Source organism: Psammomys obesus, unplaced genomic scaffold (assembly GCF_907164565.1).
Source record: "Psammomys obesus unplaced genomic scaffold, mPsaObe1.curated_primary_1811, whole genome shotgun sequence".
Classification (NCBI taxonomy): Eukaryota; Metazoa; Chordata; class Mammalia; order Rodentia; family Muridae; genus Psammomys; species Psammomys obesus.
The window spans coordinates 4722382-4741862 of record NW_026592118.1 but is presented as its reverse complement, the minus strand read 5'-3'; the positions used below and the strand labels follow the sequence as shown (position 1 = coordinate 4741862).

Below are 19481 nucleotides of genomic sequence, written 5' to 3'. Positions count from 1 at the left end.
GAGCAAAGTTCTTGGACGATGGAAGACTTTCCTGCAGGCCACCATGGGATGTCTGATGAAAGTGGCGTGCCCCCAAACCGCCACTCTTGTAGAGCATATGGAGTGAGTTTCCTTAGAACTGCCGTACTCTATAGAATCTAAGATATCTCCCTCCTGATCTTACAAACTAGTGAAACCATTTGGATATTTTCACACCATTGCTCATCTAAAGAACTTGCCCAAACACAGGGGCAGAGGCCTAGCCAGGTGCTTGACAAGGAGTCTGAAGGGTGCTGGCGGTATCATGCTTCTTGTTAACCTTCCAAATGCTTGCGGTGCCCCACCTGCATGTATGACCATTGTAACGCAAAATGAAGTTTCAATCCGTATTCATTGGCTCTACATAAAATCTTGCTGTATCTTGAACATTAAATGACCTTAAAAAGCTTATAGATCGAAGACTAACTTCCCAGTTTATAGGAATATTGAAAAATACAGGGTAATTTAAAAAAAGTGGTGTTTTATTAAAATATATATTCTTTAAAAATATCTCCATAACTTCTTTCCCCCCTTTCTCTTCTCCCTTTCCCCACTTAGTAAAGAGTCTAGTTTTTATAGGAAAGAACTGATGAAAGGAATATAATAAAGGGAAGTTAAAGAAAAACTTTAACCCATATAAATGAAATATAATTCTGAAGATTTTTTAATATTGTTAATCAAAGTTGATACTTGAAAGAAGGAAGGAAAGAAAGGTTTAGAATTCATAACTTGACAATTACCATTCACAAAGTTCATTTGTTTGACAAATATATTTAAATAAAAAGTTCATGTTCCTTAAAGTTGGTCACTTTTCATTTCATAGGCAAGTCAAAGTTATTGGCAGTGCTAATACATCTCTGCTCATCAGGGTTGCAGCCTGTACATGTCAAAATCTAAAGGCGTGTGTAACATTCTTCATCATCTCTAACAAGGTTCAGTTTGTATAATTCATACCAAAAGAACATACCTTTTGATTGGAACACACAAGTCCTCACATAACTGAGTGAAAAATATCAGTTAAATGAAGTTGAAATCAAAGAAAAGAGTGACAATGTAAGATAGAATATTTTGGAAATGGATTCATTTTTAATTGGTATAGATTCTAAAGGCATGGCTAAGATGTAACAGAAAAATGAGAATTGTCTGTGTGTCTAAGAGAAGCAGTGGTAACTGGCAGTAGGTGGAGAAGATGAAGAGGAGACAAATGAATGCAGTGGAAAGAGGAGGAATGATAATGCAGTTTGGGCTTCCATGAGGAAAACAGCTTCTTTGTTTGAAGAATACAGAAAATAAATGCATCAAGCTCTTTCCCCTGCTTCTTATAGAGCACGCCAGGGACATACGATTATCAGTTGTGAACAGAAGTTTATATCCACACACTATTATGGAGGGTGTGACCAACCCATCTAGTCAACCCACACCTTAGTTTTCCCATCTGGCAAACTCTACTAAATAATTATTATCTAGGTAGAGAAGGTGATTGAGTTCACTGACACAAGAAAAAACTTTGCAAAATACACCATTAGCACAGGTAACAGAATCAAAAATTAATAAATGGGACTTCATGAAACTGAAAACCTTCTCCACTGCAAAGGACCCACTTGCCTTCAGAATAGGCACACTTGGTTCCATTTATGTCACCATTTTCCACTAAAACAAAATTTAAAGTATTTTTGTTCTTTACATATATTTCTCCTATTTGGGTATAAAGACATTAGGTTCTTAGATTAAATTTGTTTGATTGATGTCTACAACTTTCATTCTTTGTGATCATTACATTAAAAAATTATATTACAACAAAAGGAACTCTGCAGGGTCTCTCAGCTGCTGACTGAATGGTCCCCCCAAACCTCCCCGCCCCCCAAGGGAGTAGCAGTCCTGCTAGGCCACAGAGGACTTTGCAGCCAGTCCTGAAGATACCTGATAAAACAGGGTCAGATGAAAGGGGAGGAGGTCCTCACCAATCAGTGGACTTGGAAAGGGGCATGGTGGAGATGAGGGAGGGAGGGAAGGATTAGGAGGGAATGAGGGAGAGAGCAGGATAGAGCAGGGATACAAAGTTAATAAAAATGTAACTAATAATAAAAGAATAAAAATAAAAATAAAAAACAACTAAAGGAACAATGAAAACTTAAACATTTTAATAATCCTTTATTTTCCACCAGTTGAGTCCCTTTTCTGTTTAAGCTCTAAGTTATTTTTAAGAAAGAGGAAATAAACTAGAGGTCTTGCCACCCTGTGTGTGCCTGGAGTCTTCCACGAATTTTGAGTAAGCTCGAGTGTCGGCTTCACACAGGACTTTTACTTTTTCATTTTGACAGGCATCATCAACAGAGATTTACATTCTATCGTGCAAAGTGTAATTTGATCATTTCAGAACTACTAAGAGAAGTACTTGGTAGTCTTCTTTTTATATACCTTCAGAAACACACACATATCACACACTGTACATGATACTATATAGTACATACTTTCTAGTGTTGACAAGAAATGCCTGCATAAGAACACGATGCAGAATGCATAAGAACTCCCTGAAACGAGGATAAACACAAAAAGTGAAAACTGAACGAAAAGATAACACCAATAAGAAACACCACTAAAAGTTACTGAGCAAATAATTAGAAAGAGTAAAACTGAGTGGGGTCAAGCAGAAAGGGCTGGTGTGCCAGCTTCTATTCTGAGGCTGACAGGAAAGCAATCTCTTCCACTCCTCTCTATTCATGGGTTACACTCCTCACCCTATCCTGATGTGCTTTGTTTGTGCCCAATACTGTGAATGACCACAGAGGCACAGAGGATCAAACGGCTTTGGTTTGCACAACAAATATTCCACTGTAGTTTAAAAAGGAAATGTTTCCCCAAGCACTCCTGTGTTGAAGGCTTGTTCCCCAGCTCAGTAATATTTAGAAACGTGATCTGGGGAAGGTAACTGGTCATACAAGCTTCTGTGTCGTTTTTTGATGAATCCATGATGGATATTTAATGTCACAGCTGTAATGGGAAGTGTTAACCTCTTAGGCAGTGGTGTCTAATGAAAAAACTAAGTTGCTGTTAGGCATGCCGCAGAAGAGTGTATGTTGATGTTGCTTATCAACAACCTTTATATGAATATATTTTATCCTGAGGACAGTATTCTGGAGTCTATATTTCACTGGAAACATAAAGAACCAGGCCGAACGACTGTGAATGAAGTAGAACATCTGTAACCATGAGCCAAAATAAAATTTCCCTTGTTTAGTGTTATTATTCAGGTTCTAGGTCACAGTAATAACAATATGACTAATTCATGTATTATGTAACATCAAAAAATACAGAATTATTTTAGAATCAAAATAAAACTTGTAAAAGTCATTTTTAAATTTTTCTTTATTTACACAATATTCTCATTGATATGAACTCTTTCCCAATGCACGCACGCATGCACATGCACAGTGGAAAAAAACAATACATCTTTTTTTTTTCATTTTGGATTACATTCCTCATGTTTGGTATATGTTTCAAGTTATTTTGATTTGAAATTATACTTTAGGAGCAAGTCTAGCCAATCTTCCCACCTATAACCCAGTCCTCAGCAAACAAGTATGTTTTGTAACAAGATGAGAATTCCCTGGAAAATAACTTAATAACATATGTTATTTAAAAAGAGTAGTACTGAACATTCAAAGAAGCCAGTAATGAAGATTAAGAGTTAATAGTCTCCCATGAAGAGTCAGAATAAAATCCGGGAAGATAACCTTTTAAACAATCATGTCAGAAAACAGGCTCAAATACCAGTGATGAGGCATCTCTGCAAGCACAAAGCTTTCCGTGAATTCATTCTCTGTTTGACCTTCGTGCTCATCATTCTTCTACACTCTGCCTCTCTACAACTGAATCCCATCTAGCTATGACTCAGCACCTTATTTACTTCACTGATTGTATTAAGCCCACACAAATCACCAGAAAGCTTTAATTTGGTCTCCACGGGCTTTCTGTGCTTCCCAGAAATGGCAACAAGGTATTTTAAATCCACGAGAACCTAAATATACATGTTGCAACATCACTATTGTCAAACAAATTACACTGCAAATATAATTTTCACCTTCCTATGGTAAGTAGAACTAACCATGAAAACGAGGGGGGAGGACAAGTCATCTCCTTATCTAATATTTTTACAATCACAGAAACAAGAATCCAGCTGGAGTGTCTACCTGAAATATTACTGTGATGAGTAGTTAGTTCACAGCAATCTGGGAGGTAAATAAAAACAATAGGCAATGATTCAGATTGTAGTGGTCATCAAAATAGCTTATTATCATGTTGAAAACCAAAGATAAATTTAATATTTCAAACTGTGAGCAGTATTAATTAATATCAACTTTATGCTAATCCTATTTACTTTCCTAATTTGAAACCAAGATATAACATGTTAAGTCACTGATTACTTCACTGCTATTATGTATGAGTAAAGGAACATTCCTGCAGTAACTATCACCTCATGCAATTAGAATACAATAACTATAATAACATCATTGAGTGTATATATCCCCATTTTACATATGAAATTACTGAAGCTCAGAGTCATTAAGTATATTAAGAGCCCATGAAAATTTCTTTTGAATACTTAAAACATATAGCAGGCATCTAATTTCATGGTCCATGAACTTAATGTCTATGTTTTCCAAGCAAGGTAAATGACATCAAATTTTAACCTTATATAATACAAGAAATGTAGATCATATGACTGTATGTAACATAATATATAGAATCAAGAGTTCTATATATTTGGTTAGTATATATTACCAAAAGACTTTAAAAGAGTGTCGGCTATAGATCAATGAGAATAAAAGGAATTAGTTCACAAATAGACAGGACCCAACAGAAGCTAATAAAAAGATAAAGCTAGCTAGAAAAAAAACTCAGGGCCCCTGATCAGATGCACAACATTGTAGAGAATAATTAATGTAAAGGTGGAACCACAGAGGAGCTCAAAACGTACTTGCAACTGCATTTCTGCTTTCTGCTATAACATGAAATATCCTATAGCACACTGGCATATTTTATGTTCTTTTGTTAAAAGAAAGTTCCAAGTGAATATTTCTTTGAGAATTCAATAAAACTTGGTATAAGTAAAAAACCTATACATAGTGTTGGTCCCACAAACTGAATTATCAGTTAAATGTAAGAAAAGTTAAGAATCAGGTTATTCATTGTTCTGAAATTTAGCAAGTAACTCAATTGCTATCAACTTGAAGATCATTATTACCAATTATAATGTGAAACAGAAGTTATCTTTATTTTATCAGCCTGACTTACACTATATTTATGGCCCCAAATGGACTCCCATCACAACACTGAGTGTGGTTAAATGTGGCTTTTAATCTAAAAAAAAAAAAAAAAAAACATAATCAGATTTACCTCAAGGCACAGACGTGATTCTTTCACAAAGTAAGTATCGTAAAATTTCATTTACAAACTGCAATATGTTGCCAAAAGTCTGCACTCCGTGTGCTCTTGCAGAATGGGAAGAGAAGTGCTGAGCTGCTGTCATTAGCAAACTGGCAGGAAAAGGACACTCCAGCAAGAATGAAAGGACACGTCTCAGCTTCCACTCAACAAACTCTGAAGAAATCTTCCAAAAATGCTGCTTCCTCACACAAGACTCAGAGTACCTGGTAATGCTAAACATGTAGATTACGGTTGAAATTACACAATGTTCACCCTTGTAGTTATCGAGGGAAAAGCCTTCATGCAGTGGAATATGGATATATGCATTTTGTGTTTTTACATACTGGAGAGCACTTACTCTAAGAGTGTATTGGATGGGACAATTGGAGGTTTTGCAATTCAGGAATAATATTCAGAATCATTTACCATCTCTATTAACTACATTTCTTCAAATTACTGAATCTCTTTTCCATTATAAAAATGTGTTGTCATGTCTATGTGTATACATTTGATGACCATTGAAATTATTTCTTGTTTTTCATTATTAAAAATATTGTTGCTATAGAAATAAATTATACAATTAATGTTTATAATACCATTGTTAAAAATAAAAGTTATGTACTTCCTTAAATAAGATTAATTTTCTGAACAGCAAACCAAATAATAGAACATTCTTTTTATTATTAACATACTTAAAGCTCAAGTTATATATCTAAGACAATGTTTTGAAAGTGTCCAGTTTTCCTTTAGTTCATTTTAATAACTCTAGCACTCTCTGTCTAATGTCTTTCATGGTATAGCACTGTCGATAGTCTAGTCTTACAGCCAAGGAGAGAGCTTGTCTGAACTTTCCAAACCATCTAATGAGCTGTTCTATAGAAAGAGCCTGTGTAAAAATACTTAAGGCACTGATGTGGATGATACTTTCCGCAGCTATAAAACACATTACACTTTAATGTTTCATTGACAACATAAATTGACATCATCACTTGTTAGAAAAATATGGATTCCTGACTTTGTGGGTCAGTTTTAGAAATGTAGCTGTAGAAAGAAAAAGTGATAAATGATTCATAGAAGATTTCAGTAGATATGGACAAATGAAATATTCAAGTCATATTGAAAAAAAAAAAAGAAAGCCAATCCAGGTTTTAAAGGGACCTATTTGGATACATCACTTAAGGCAGCATTTCTTTCTTACCCCACTTCACACATGTAGACGAGTGAGATTACACGTTATGCTGATACTCAAAACTGAGAGTCTAAACACAGCTAACTGTCATGCAGTAAGGAAAGATGAATGAATAAATGGGGAAATGGCCACTTAAATAAAGGAATAGAATTAGCACAGGATCTTCAAGTTTTCATTCTGGATCCCAGAACTATCAAATTGACAAGTTTAATATCAGCAAAGTACAAGATTTGCAAGGAATCTTCCCACAGTTATAAAAACTAGTGATCAGTTGCTGTGTAGAGGACAGTCTCTAAGAAGCCATGATATCCGTCGGTGTACCAGGGAGCTCTAGACATGAAGGATTCCAGAGATCCTAGCCATACTATGGTGAGCTTTTCAGGGATACAGCTGGTTTTGTGTCACCCACGCTCCTATGCTAACTAACTTATCTAGGAAGATAACTAATTACAAGGTACCCATCGCTTTACTAAACTACAATTGGTTGGAATCCTTTTTTTGTTTTCTTGTGGTTCTGTATAAGCTATTTGCTATGTCTCCCCAGAAAGAGTTAATGCAACAGATAATGTATTTCTGCTAGAATTTTTAAACAATTAAGCTGATGTCATTAACTAGAAAGAAAATCTTTTTTTTTTTTTGGTTTAAGTTTTCTTCATATGCTTATAATCACTTCACTCTGAAAGATTCATGAGGTCACTCCTATTGGAAATGAGCAAAATTCCCTGGACTTTTCAGTAAAGATATCTTGAATTCCTGTTTTGAAAACATGTATGTATGTATGTAGCATGTATGTATACACACCCCCATATATATATAGCTGCATAATATATAGTCACACATAATATTTCCATGAAGTTAATTTTGTTTACCATAATAATATAATTCATCATGCTTTGCAATAGTTCTCATAGAAATATAATCATAGGATTCTACATTTTCTTCAATAATCATTTGTGAGTACAGTATAATTCTGCCTTTATACACACTATACTTTGCTGTATTTTGGTAGCTTCTAGATAAAATTATATATGTGAAAAGTCTTTAGCTAAATTTTGCTATTAAATATCAATGCACAATGATTAATCCTTCCAGAAATCTTACATAAAAGAATCCTGCATGTCAGGTTTTTGCCTACAGTTTCTAGTGAGTTACTCTTTTCTTAACTAGTACTTTGCTTTTACTCCCATTTTCTTCCAGGTTCTCTCATTTCGTGGGCAGTAGTATCTCAGTGTCAATCAAGAATTAATATGAGTATTTGATACTGTTTCAGGAATGTTGCCAGTGTCTTTCACATAAGGCATTTCTTTGTTGCTGTGGTTTTACTTAGAATACAACCCACATTTCTTTTTCAAATACTTCTTGCTTTATTATTCTAGATATGTGACCTTTCAGGTGATGAGACATACCTGAAGGAAGCAGGCACTTTTTGTGGGTCTTTAAAGATTAGTGGTCCACACGTGGGGTCTGGTTATGCTCTGCTGCCATGTAAACTTCTTCAGCAGCATCCCCCACTCTCTGGAACACATCTGTTCCTGATGCCTTGCCCTCCCCAGTATGGCGAGCTGCAGTCTGTGTAAATCACCATGTAAAATCTATTCTTTGATTAATTATGTTGTATTAGTCAGGACTTTTTTTTCCACAGAGAAACTACTCATATGTCTGTGATTTGATACAAAGGAGAAACAATCTGTAATTGAAGAGGAAACAGGAAATGTAGCCATAATCCCTTTATTCAAGTCTGCCTAACAAGAGACCATTCTCCAGATATGGTTATGGTGACATGGTCTTTACATTGTGATAACTTAGTTGGTGAGGTGGCAGAGTTTATTTAAAAAATCAATCACACACACACAAACACACACACACACAAATAGAAGCAATTTCAGAAATGGAAAGCCTTTTCCCGTAAGGATAAATTAAACATCATGAATATACAAAGCCATAAAATCATAGGATCATAAAGTACCTTTATGATAACCATACATATTCTGAATTTTTCGTTTTTTTAAAAAATGAGGAATTGCAAGGTTGAAAGACTATGAGTGAATTATACAACATAAGTGTATTTGTCATCCAAACTGGAGTTCTCCCACTATCCTATGCCATGAGTATAAAGAATACAAATGAAATACATATTAAAGCACATAAATCTCCAGCTTTTTAATTCTCTACAAAACTTCTGAAGTCTTAGACAAATTTTGATATTTCAAGATGTGTGTGTGTGTGTGTGTGTGTGTGTGTGTGTGTGTGTGTGTTCTGTTGGATTTAATGCAGTAACTAAAGCTTACACCAATGGTCTTAAGTTTTTATTTGTTTCTTCACTGCTAATACTTTCTGGTACTATAAAAGGATTATAAGAATTGCTTCACCTCTCTGAACCTTATAGCTTTAACTGCATATTGAACATTTCAAATTGATTGAATTTCTGCTCACACATAGTTGACTGGCTGTTTCAGAAATGTGACATTTTTACTCATATATGCAATATGGAAAGAGGAAAATGGTGCCCCTTAGTTATCAAAATATTTTACAAAAGAATTAAAAAAAAACAAAAGTAATGGAACATTACTCTATTAAGGTATGAAAAAGAATTTATCCTTGGTTACTACTGAACAATTTATTATATAAAAGCAATGTCGGTTTATAAAATATACTACTAAGTAATGAAAAAAATGATTTCCTGAAAGTAATACTTTCTAGATTACTTTTGTAAGAACAGAATTTTTCTCTATTGTTCATTTAGAGTTACATGTACGAACTAAGATCACAGTTATGCGAAATACAATCAAAATAGTCATATGGATTTGTAGAAACTTACTTTAAAGTAAGTATTACCCTCAAGCTCCTGTAAGAATGATGTCAGTTTTCAAGAACTACCTCCAGATTCAATCAACATTCACTGATAGATAGTTCTCTATTATTAACTATTAACAATAATACAAATCATTTTTTAAAAATTGGCCCAAGCTTCACAAATACATTGCTTAGGTTGAGACAAGAGTGTTTCTATCTAATTATCCCAAGGACTAGGCCTGGAAGCTTCTAGCTACCATTCAATCTAACATTCTGCAAGCTCAGACCCTGAAGGCTTCAGCTTCCATCTGCTAACCTAGGCCTAGAATGTTATCTGACTCTGAGATTTACTGCCAAATAAGCTTATCCTTTCTACTTCTTCCTGAACTCTCCCTGGCTAGTTCAACTCAGCTGCTCTGGCCCAAAACTCCTCTCCAAGCTGACTTATTCTACACAAACTGAACAGTACAGCAGCAACTCAACTGAACTCCACTGCACTCAACTGAACTGCACTGAACTGCACTCAACTCTCTCATTCTGCACTACTTTTAAGTAGCCTCACCTTCCTGTCTTTTCTTGTGAGAGTTGGCCATGTCCTTTCTCTGACCCTTTCTGTCTAATCTTTCTCTGCTTCATCCCTTTATCTGCCCATCAATTAGACTTCATTATTAGAGATTAAAGGTGTGTACTAGAGAGATGTCTGTATTCCAGCTAAAATAACCCAGACCTAGGTCTTCAGAAGTGAATCCTTGACAGAGTAGTCATGTTGCTGGATTAAAATTCCTATACATCTTTTGGTGAGTGTGAGGAATTATGTGCTTTCCTCTATGCACCCCTCGCCCAAATCTGCTCTTAATATGGTTAGTTGATTGGAATTTTAAAAATAAAATACAAACTACTAGGTCTGATTTGTCTTTTGAGTGACAAATTTGTCTGTTAGATATCCCTTACCTTTCATTATTTATAAAATTTCTACTTTCTTAATGATGCTTCATTGTCTAGTACCATATTTTGACATTAAAATAAATGCACATAAACAGTAACATATCAAAGCTGTAAATTTAGCGTAAGTTCTATAAGATCATTAAAATTTATTCATAAATAATAAAATTAGTCCACTGAATTTTTCATATCTTATAACAAATTGGTAACATTGAAATTATTTTCATACATTTTAATGGTATAACTATGAAGAGAAGAATGCAAAAAAAAATGGTCATCTTTGAAGACAGATTTTTTTTTCCCTAAACTTCTTGATAACATTTAAGAAAATGTACTTCTAAATTGTTTCTTCTCATTTATCCTGCACAGTTTGTGCGGAATTTTTTGAACCATTTTTTTTTTACAGTATCACTTGAATTAATTATTTTTTACTTGTAAAATAAATCCAAATCATCCTAGATACAAAGCAATGGTAACAAGAACCTTTAAAGCTGTAACTTATTTCAGTTCATCACCCAGAACAGACCATCAAAATATCTTGTCCAGAACATCTTGTTAGTATCAGATACCATTCAGACAATCTGTCAAGCTCTTTCATTCTTGTCAGAAAACTAGAAGACGCCATCTGGGCAACTTATTTTCTCTCTCAATTTGCTCTTAGTGTGACACCTTCTCTCAGGTCCTTATAATTCTGTTGATGCATATATTAGAACTGAGCTGAGAACAGAGTGGATGCACTGAGCAAAGTCTAATGGAAAATCACCGTAATATTTAAAAAAACTACTCTCACTGCTTTAACGTGGTCTTCAAAAGTGGCTGGAACCTATTCAGACTTCATAATTTAATCCCATTTACTTGGCTGCTTTCAGTTACGCCCAACTACTTTTTCAATCAAGGTAGTCACTTAAACCCATTGGCATCTCATTGCATTCTTTTTAGGTTGATTTGGAGCGAAGTTAAGATCGACACATCGAGACTTGAAAGATAAGTCGGTCAGACCTCTTTCTTTTCAGCTCAAATCATAGTCATAAGCAATAAGGACAGGAGTCCTGAAGAGCTGTTTCCCTGAGAACATGACTTTTAGAGAACATACAGTCTGTAAATTACTGAATATCTTCTTCAAACTCTACATTATTTTTCCAATATCTTTATGGATTCTAATATTAGACATGTTATAAATGCTTCCATAAATGATTTTCAGCAGAGATTATTTGAACCTGTAATTCATAGTGTAGCTATGATTTTAATGTGAAAATATTAGGATGCAGTGTTTGATTTGGCTTTGTATTGATAATCAGTTATTGAAAATTAAAAATTTCTTATTATTAAACATACTTATTAGTTTTCTTTCAAAATAGTTGGTTCTTAACTCTGTCTATTTCATAAAACAGTGTTACTTATACTATCCACTAAGCAATACAGAACATTTTTCAGACTACACGTGCCACATCTAGTCTGTGAGCAGAAGTGAATGACTGCGTATGGATCCTCCGTGAGAGAACCTACACATCGACAGGTTAAAGTAGCAGGTAAAAGTGGCACATGTTCCAAACATTTGGGGTTGTTTTCTCACTCCTTCAACGCCAGTCTTTTGAAACTGTTTCCTGCCAAACTAATTCATATTTCTGATGTGGTTTAGTTGTTTCTTCTTCTAAATCTGACTTAAATGTTTCACCAAACAAACCACATTTAACTAGATTACTTTGACCTTCATTATCCTAAATGTATAGCCACAATAAAATATAAAACAGATCAATGTCTTAGTCTGTGCAACTATAAAATCATCTTTTCATCGATAACTTATGAAGAATGGAAACTTACTGCTCATAGCTCTGAATACTGAACCCCATGTTCATGGTTCTGGAGACTCTGTCTGCTGTGAACTTTTCTTCAGTGACTCCTTGTTGTGTCCTCTGAAGGCAAAGGGGTCAGCTTTTCAGCTCTACCTCCTGTATTTTTTTTCTTTTTTAACATATTTTATTATTATTTATCATTTACTACAATTTATTCAATTTGTATCCCAGATATGGCTCCCTCTCTTGTCTCCTCTCAATCCCACATTCTCTCTCTCTTCTCTGCCTATGCCCCCCCACCCCAGTCCACTGACAGGGGAGGTCCTCTTCCCCTTCTATTTGACCCTAGCCTACCAGGTCTCATCAGGACTGCATTGTTTGCATTGTCTTCCTCTGTGGCCTGGCAAGGCTGCACACCCCAGGACACTAACCCTATATAGAAAGGCCCATTCCTATGCCTTCAGCATCTACCAAATCTCCTATTTCTGAATAATGTCACAGCAGGAATTATATTTAAATATTGAAATATGGCGAAAATAACAAAATAAACTATATCCTTAGGAAACCTAAAATATAACCACCCAACAGTGAGTGCTTTACCAAAGAAGGGTATTTAGTACATAAATAGATTATCAGACTCAAACAGAGAATTCCACTAACCTGAGAAATAGCAATGCAAATTACTTTTGTCAGTGAGAGCTTTGATTCACTCTCATAAGAAACAAGAAGGGCTGACACTGTTTTCGTGTCTGGAAATGCGTGGTAAAGAATACAGCAGGAGTAAGGACTTGAGGAGCACAGCGTAGCTGCTGATTTGGGGGCAGCGTCTGTGGCGTCTCCTTGCCGTGATGCGTTTGTCGTGTGTGCTCCTGAAACGCCGTTGCAAGCTGTAACAGCACTCAAGTTGGCAGTAACCGCAGAGAAATCCAAAGCAAAAATTCTGATACACAGTCATATTTTACAGGAATGTTCCATTTCCATTGAAATTATAGCAATATCATAAAGCTCTTGACAGTAAAATATATGCCTTCTTTCACTTCATATTTCAATCCAAATAATAACTTTTCATGTGACAAGCTTTCAAAAGTTGAACATAAGATAAAGCCTTACATTTCTTACAATTCTTACAATTCTGAGGTAAGAACTCTCAGAATAAAGTAATATGTAATTAGCTGAAACCACACAGAATGATATCTGCATAGAATTGCTGTTTATTAATCTATTTTTATTTCCATTTTATTGAATAATAATATACTCAAAATAAAGAGTAAACCATGGATGAGCCTTACCTTCTTGAACAGCTTGAAAAGGGTTGTTACCATCAACAAATGTCACTGAAAATGTGATTTTCTCAGTCTGTAATATTTCCTCATTCTGGTTGAGGTCACCAACAGCTGTGCGGAATACTTCATCATCCTTTTTAGCGGATTCATCAAAAATTGCTCCTAGAAAAAAGGGAAAGTGTCCATTAAACAACAATGGAAACACTGGCATGATCTCTGACAATATGCCAAAGACACATATACTTGAAAACTGTATACTTTCATTTAATGACTTCACTAAATTTAGCACAAGATTACATTGTCCTAAATAAAGGACACTGAGCATGGATGTATTCTCACTTCTTCCATGTATAGATGAGAAATGATAGTTCAAAGTGTTGTTGCAGGGAGAGCATCCTGCATATAGCTTCATGTGCTTGTTTTTAGTTTGGAGGACAACAGCTAATATACCACTGTGATAAGAAGTTTGGCAACAACAGATTGAAGAATTTTTGAACCCCTGCACAGATGTAGCCCATGGCAGCTCAGTGTCCAAAAGAGTTCCCTAGTAATAGGTACAGGGACTGTCTCTGACATGAACTCAGGGGTTGGCTTTTTGATCACCTCCCCCTGAGGGGGGAGCAGCCTTACCAGACCACAGAAAAAGACAATGCAGCCAGTACTGATGAGACCTGATAGGTTAGGGTTAGATGGAAGGGGAAGAGATTGGACTGGGGTAGGGGCATAGGAGAAGAAGAGGGAGGGAGGGACGGTGGAATTTGGAGGGGATGTGAGAGGGGGCTACAGCTGGGATACAAAGTGAATAAATTGTAATTAATAAAAATAAAATTTTTAAAAAAGCTAAAAAATGGAATTTTTGTGTGGGTAAATTAGTTATACTCCGGACATTTCTGAGGGTTATGAACTTAATTGCTTCTACCTTTTTTAAAATTTATTTTTCCTTTCCAATTTGAATAGGGTTTTCATAACATTCTACAGTATTATGCCCTATAATATATACAGAGAGTTCACACCTATGCACATTTTTGAACTGCGGAAAGAAGAAACCTTTCCTTGATGAATTAACTAAGACATTTCTCATTCCACCTGCGAAGGATGGCAGTGAGTCCCACGGTTCACTCTTAAGAGTTGTATGTCTATACCATAATAGTTAAACATGGGTGTTCCCAGTGCACACTGGTTGATTTAAGTCCCATCCTTCCTTTTGTAGAGTCAAGTTTATAGTCAGCAACAGAAAGAAACCACCTCTGAGAAACATAACTATTAAAGTGAATATGTAAATAAGTTGCAAATAAATTATTTACACTCTGTGTCAGTGTTTACTTGATTTTCTAATTCACTGTATTGATGGAACTGGCAGGAGTTAATCATAAAATAAGTCAGACACACAAAGTAAAATGCTGCATGGCTTCACTTACATATAGAATCTAAGAAAAAATCAAAAAAGCGAGGGCTGGGTTGTCGGGTAGGCAAGGTACTGAAGGGAGGAAGTGGAGATGAAAGGTGCAAACCTCTGCTCAATTGCAGAATTCACACAGGCACTGGGAAGTGGAGAGAACAGAAAGGGCAGATAAATGGTGGAAACCTGCAGTTGCTTGCAGGCCTCCCAGAACCACTGGGAAGAGAAGAATCCAGAGGTGGAAGTGAAGTACACAAGCCCCCAGTTTGGAGTCTGACTTAGCACTGGGAATGGGGGAGCACAATGTGGAGGTGAAAGACAAACAGAGAACATGAGATTAGAGCTACAGTGGTCTATCGTGCATTGGAAATGGGCTACAAGGGTAGGCGTAGGGTGCTCCAGTATAGCCACACAGGAACAGAAAGGGACTGAGGAAAGAAACGAAGACTTGAATGTGATCTACCAGCGTAACCACTTCATTATGTACATAGAAACAAACGCATCGAGTCATATTCCTTAAAATATATCATAGCATACAAGTGTTTTGTCAGACAGAGGTAAGACTTGTAATTAAAATTTCATAATAGATACCACATTTGATACATAATGTTACATGTTTCTATGTCTACATTTTGAGGACTGGAAATATGTCTATATTGAAATAAGGATTCAGAACCAGACATGTGCCAGGTTATTCACACAAGCAAGTCTTATAACAAGTGCGAGAGCCCTGGCCTTCACTCCAGTATCCTTGCTCCAAATCACAAAATGTTGTGGTTTCTACATTGCACCTGTGGGAAATCACAGTGTAACGTGGGTGTTATTGAAAGACTTCAGGTCCTTTCCTTTCGAGCATGCATTATTTTCATTATTATTATTAATAACACTATTTTGTTATATTAATCCTTCCTAATGAAAGCAGTATACATTTTAAACTAGCTTAATTTTTCACTATAAATATTTGACTAACTAAAAAAAAGATAAAACAATACTGATTAAGGTTACATGAAATATTGAATGAATGCCTATGTAGCTAACTGGATATGTAGCCAAATATCTTTTTTTTTAAATTTGTAATTGAAAAAAAAACAGTGTCTATATAAAAAAGGAGTATCTAATATACAATATTAGTACATAAATGAAAACATAAAATCATCAGTTGTGATGATTTTATATACCTGGTATTCCGTATCTGCGCATTCCAGTGAATGAAAAACGATGTTATCGAAGATATTATTCAATATGTGAATCAATATTCTAATAAAGAAAGCAGGGTGCTATTGGTTCCAGCTAGTGTGGCAAGTTGGTGTTACCGTTTGTAGCTGAGAAGGCTCCCTGTTGAAATATGACCTCTGACAACTGCCCTACATGATCTGGCTTTTTTTTTAAACACTGATCTTTTGTGCCTACATGGATTACACTGATACTGTGACCTGGCCTCCATAACTCTTGTCTTTCATTTCCTGTCTACATTGAATACCTGTCCACTGCTGAGCATATGAGTAAGACAGTGAATAATTTTAATTGATGTGCAAATAGAGTATGTATTACTTATACCATTTTAAATTTGAGTGAATACTAATGTTTCATTAATGTAACAAAATCAAGCAGATTATGATTTTTGAAACGTGCTGTCATTTTTGATATGTAGAATTATATTTTTGAGATGGACAGTTTGCATAAGTATTTAGAAAACATTAGGTGAATACTTCTGATTTACATTATTGTAAGGATGACTCATTTTAATATGTGAGAATATTCCTAAGTATAGATTAATACTTATAGTAAATGTATTATTATGGTGTTAATATATAAACCTCTTTATCAATGTGTTTAAACTGTGATAACAGTTCCTCATACGTCATGCTGAAGTCATTCATTTACTTTAAACCACATCATCTATCATGTTTGTACATACATCTGTCTTTTAATGGGATCCAAATGGGTCTTTGTGAAGTGTATCTGCTATTAACCTTGTGTTATAACAGGTGATGCAACTGACTTCTACTGAGGGCCAGTTAGACTTTTAAAAAGGGCATTTTACCTGACACAACACTTACAAGAAAGTTTAGCCAACATATCAAACCCCAATAATTTATTCACTTTTTTATAACACTTTTTGTAAGCTTGAGTTTTCATATGAGAAGACATGAAGCATTTTGATGAAAACCTTGAGAGTTTAGAAAGAACCGTGTGAACTCTAACTAGCAGTGTTTTCAAAGCAAAGACTCATGACCAAACCTTTGGCAGAGTACAGGGAATCATAAGAAAGAAGGGGAGTTAGTATGATGAGGAAAGGATAGGAGTTCCACAAGGACCAAACATATCTGGGCACAGGGTCTTTTCTGAGACTGACATGCAACCAAGGACAATGTATGAATGTAACCTAGAACCTCTGCTCAGATGTAGCCTGTGGTAACTCAGTAACCAATTGGTTTCCCATAGTGAGGGGAACAAGGACTATTTCTAACAGGAACTCAATGACTGGCTCTTTGGCCTCCCCACCCCCCAAGGGAGGAGCAGTCCTGTTAGGCCACAGAGGAGAGCTTTGCAGCCAGTCCTGAAGATACCTGATAAAACAGGATCAGATGAATGGGGAGGAGGTTCCCCCTATCAGTGGACTTGGCAAGGGACACGGTGGAGATGAGGGAGGGAGGGAGGGACTGGGAGGGAATGAGGGATCGGGACACGGCTGGGATACAGAGTTAATAAAATGTAACTGATAAGAAAAAAATAAAATTAAAAAAAAAATCCGTGTGTGGTTAACTTGAAGAACATCAAGACACAAGTCCCTAACATCATTCACTTACCGAACCTAGCACTAGTGTCTATAATAACATTTCCACACATGTTTAGGACACGATACAATATCACAGAAAATATATTTAGCTCCTAGCTGTTTTCTCAACAGTAAATATACATATACATATACATATACATATACATATACATATACATATACATATACATATACATATACATATACATATACATATACATATACATATACATATACATATACAGTGATAAACAGCATGTGTTTCCTTTGTGGGTGTTGTATTAGAGGATCTTCAAAGTGAGCTTAATTTTATAGCCTCTGGAAATGTTAAACATGCACATATATGACAGAGCCTTTCACACATGCACATGACATGGTAGTGAACACACACAAAAACAATCATATTTATATGCATTTCTTACTTATTTCAAATAACGGAAGTATATATTTTGATGTTCCATTAGACTAAAAAACATCATGTAAACTTTTAAGAAACCTGCCTCCATACAGGAAAGCAAACATGTTTTTAAAGGTAAGCTATCACATATGACTGCAATATCTCAGGACATTAACTCTATGCATCTTAATTATAAATACCACCATTGATGACATTTCTTTTGTTTAACAACTGACAGTTAAAATATGAAAAGTACCAAATTTAAGAAAAGATTATTAGGTATGATTGTAAAACTGTAATTGATAGTTGTCACAAAACAATGTTAACATCTTAATTATCTATTATGAGTGTCATATCCATAAGTGACATGCAAAAGTGTCTTGTCTATAAGTGACTTATGGATATATGGGACCCAATGACACATCTATTTTCTTGCTGGTTTTATTAATACCCTTAAATTTAGAGTTCTTCTGTAAATAGGATGGATATTTGTGTGCATGCATGCTCTTGTGTATGTGTGTGTACTTAAAATAAAACAAGACTGGAACATAGGTCCATGTCACACAAATTCACATTTTCACATATTACTGGCAAGTAAAAATTATGCTTGTAGAAATGGTTCAACAGTTAATGCTGCTCTTCTAAGGAAGGTGAGTTTGATTCCCAGCACCAAACACCAAGCAGCTCAGAAACACCTGTAATTCAGAATCCAAGTTATCTGACCCTCTTTTGGCATCTTCAGGCACCAGCACGTGCATGGCATTCACACCTAGACACTTACATACACATAAATAAAAATATTGACTCTGAATATTTTAATTCAATGATTTAATAATCTTATTTTTTCCTAAATATACAAATTCTTTAGCTTATTAAAAAACTAAAGTACAATGATTGATGAGTTACATGATGTAGATTGTTTATTATTATTATTGTTATTATTATTATTACTATCTATTCACTTTGTATCCCAGCTGCAGCCCCCTCCCTCACCTCCTCCTGCTCTCACCCTCCCTCATTCTTCCCCATTATGTTCCTACCCTAGTCCACTGATAGGGGATGACCTTAGCCTGTCAGGTCTGTCTGGATCCTTTTTCTCTCTGACCTTGCTTTGCCACGGGGAGGTGATCACAGAGCAGACAACCTAGTTCATGTCACAGACTGCCCCTTCTCCCCTTAATAGAAGACCCCCATGGAGACTGAGCTACCCATTGGCTACATCTGATCAGTGGTCTAGGTCCTTTCCATGCGTGGTCCTTGGTTGATTCAGCAGTCTTTGCATGACCCAGCTCCCGGACCCAGATTTTTTTGGTTCTGTTGGTCTCCTTGTGGAGGGCCTGTCCCCTCCCGGTCTTTCTATCTCCCCCTTCTTCCATAAGATTCCCTGCACTCTGCACAAAGTTTGGCTATGAATTTTTATTTTATTTTATTTTATTTTATTTTATTTTATTTTATTTTATT

The 19481-nt window shown here is 35.5% G+C and overlaps 1 protein-coding gene across 1 annotated transcript in view; it reads right to left on the bottom strand.

The window, feature by feature from the left end:
* Positions 1-19481, bottom strand: part of Grid2 (glutamate ionotropic receptor delta type subunit 2) — a 1513832-nt gene that overhangs the window by 1211562 nt on the left and 282789 nt on the right. The window contains exon 2 of the mRNA XM_055612670.1: positions 13452-13607. Within this exon, the coding sequence (XP_055468645.1) occupies positions 13452-13607 (156 nt within the window). The remainder of the gene's footprint in view (positions 1-13451; positions 13608-19481) is intronic.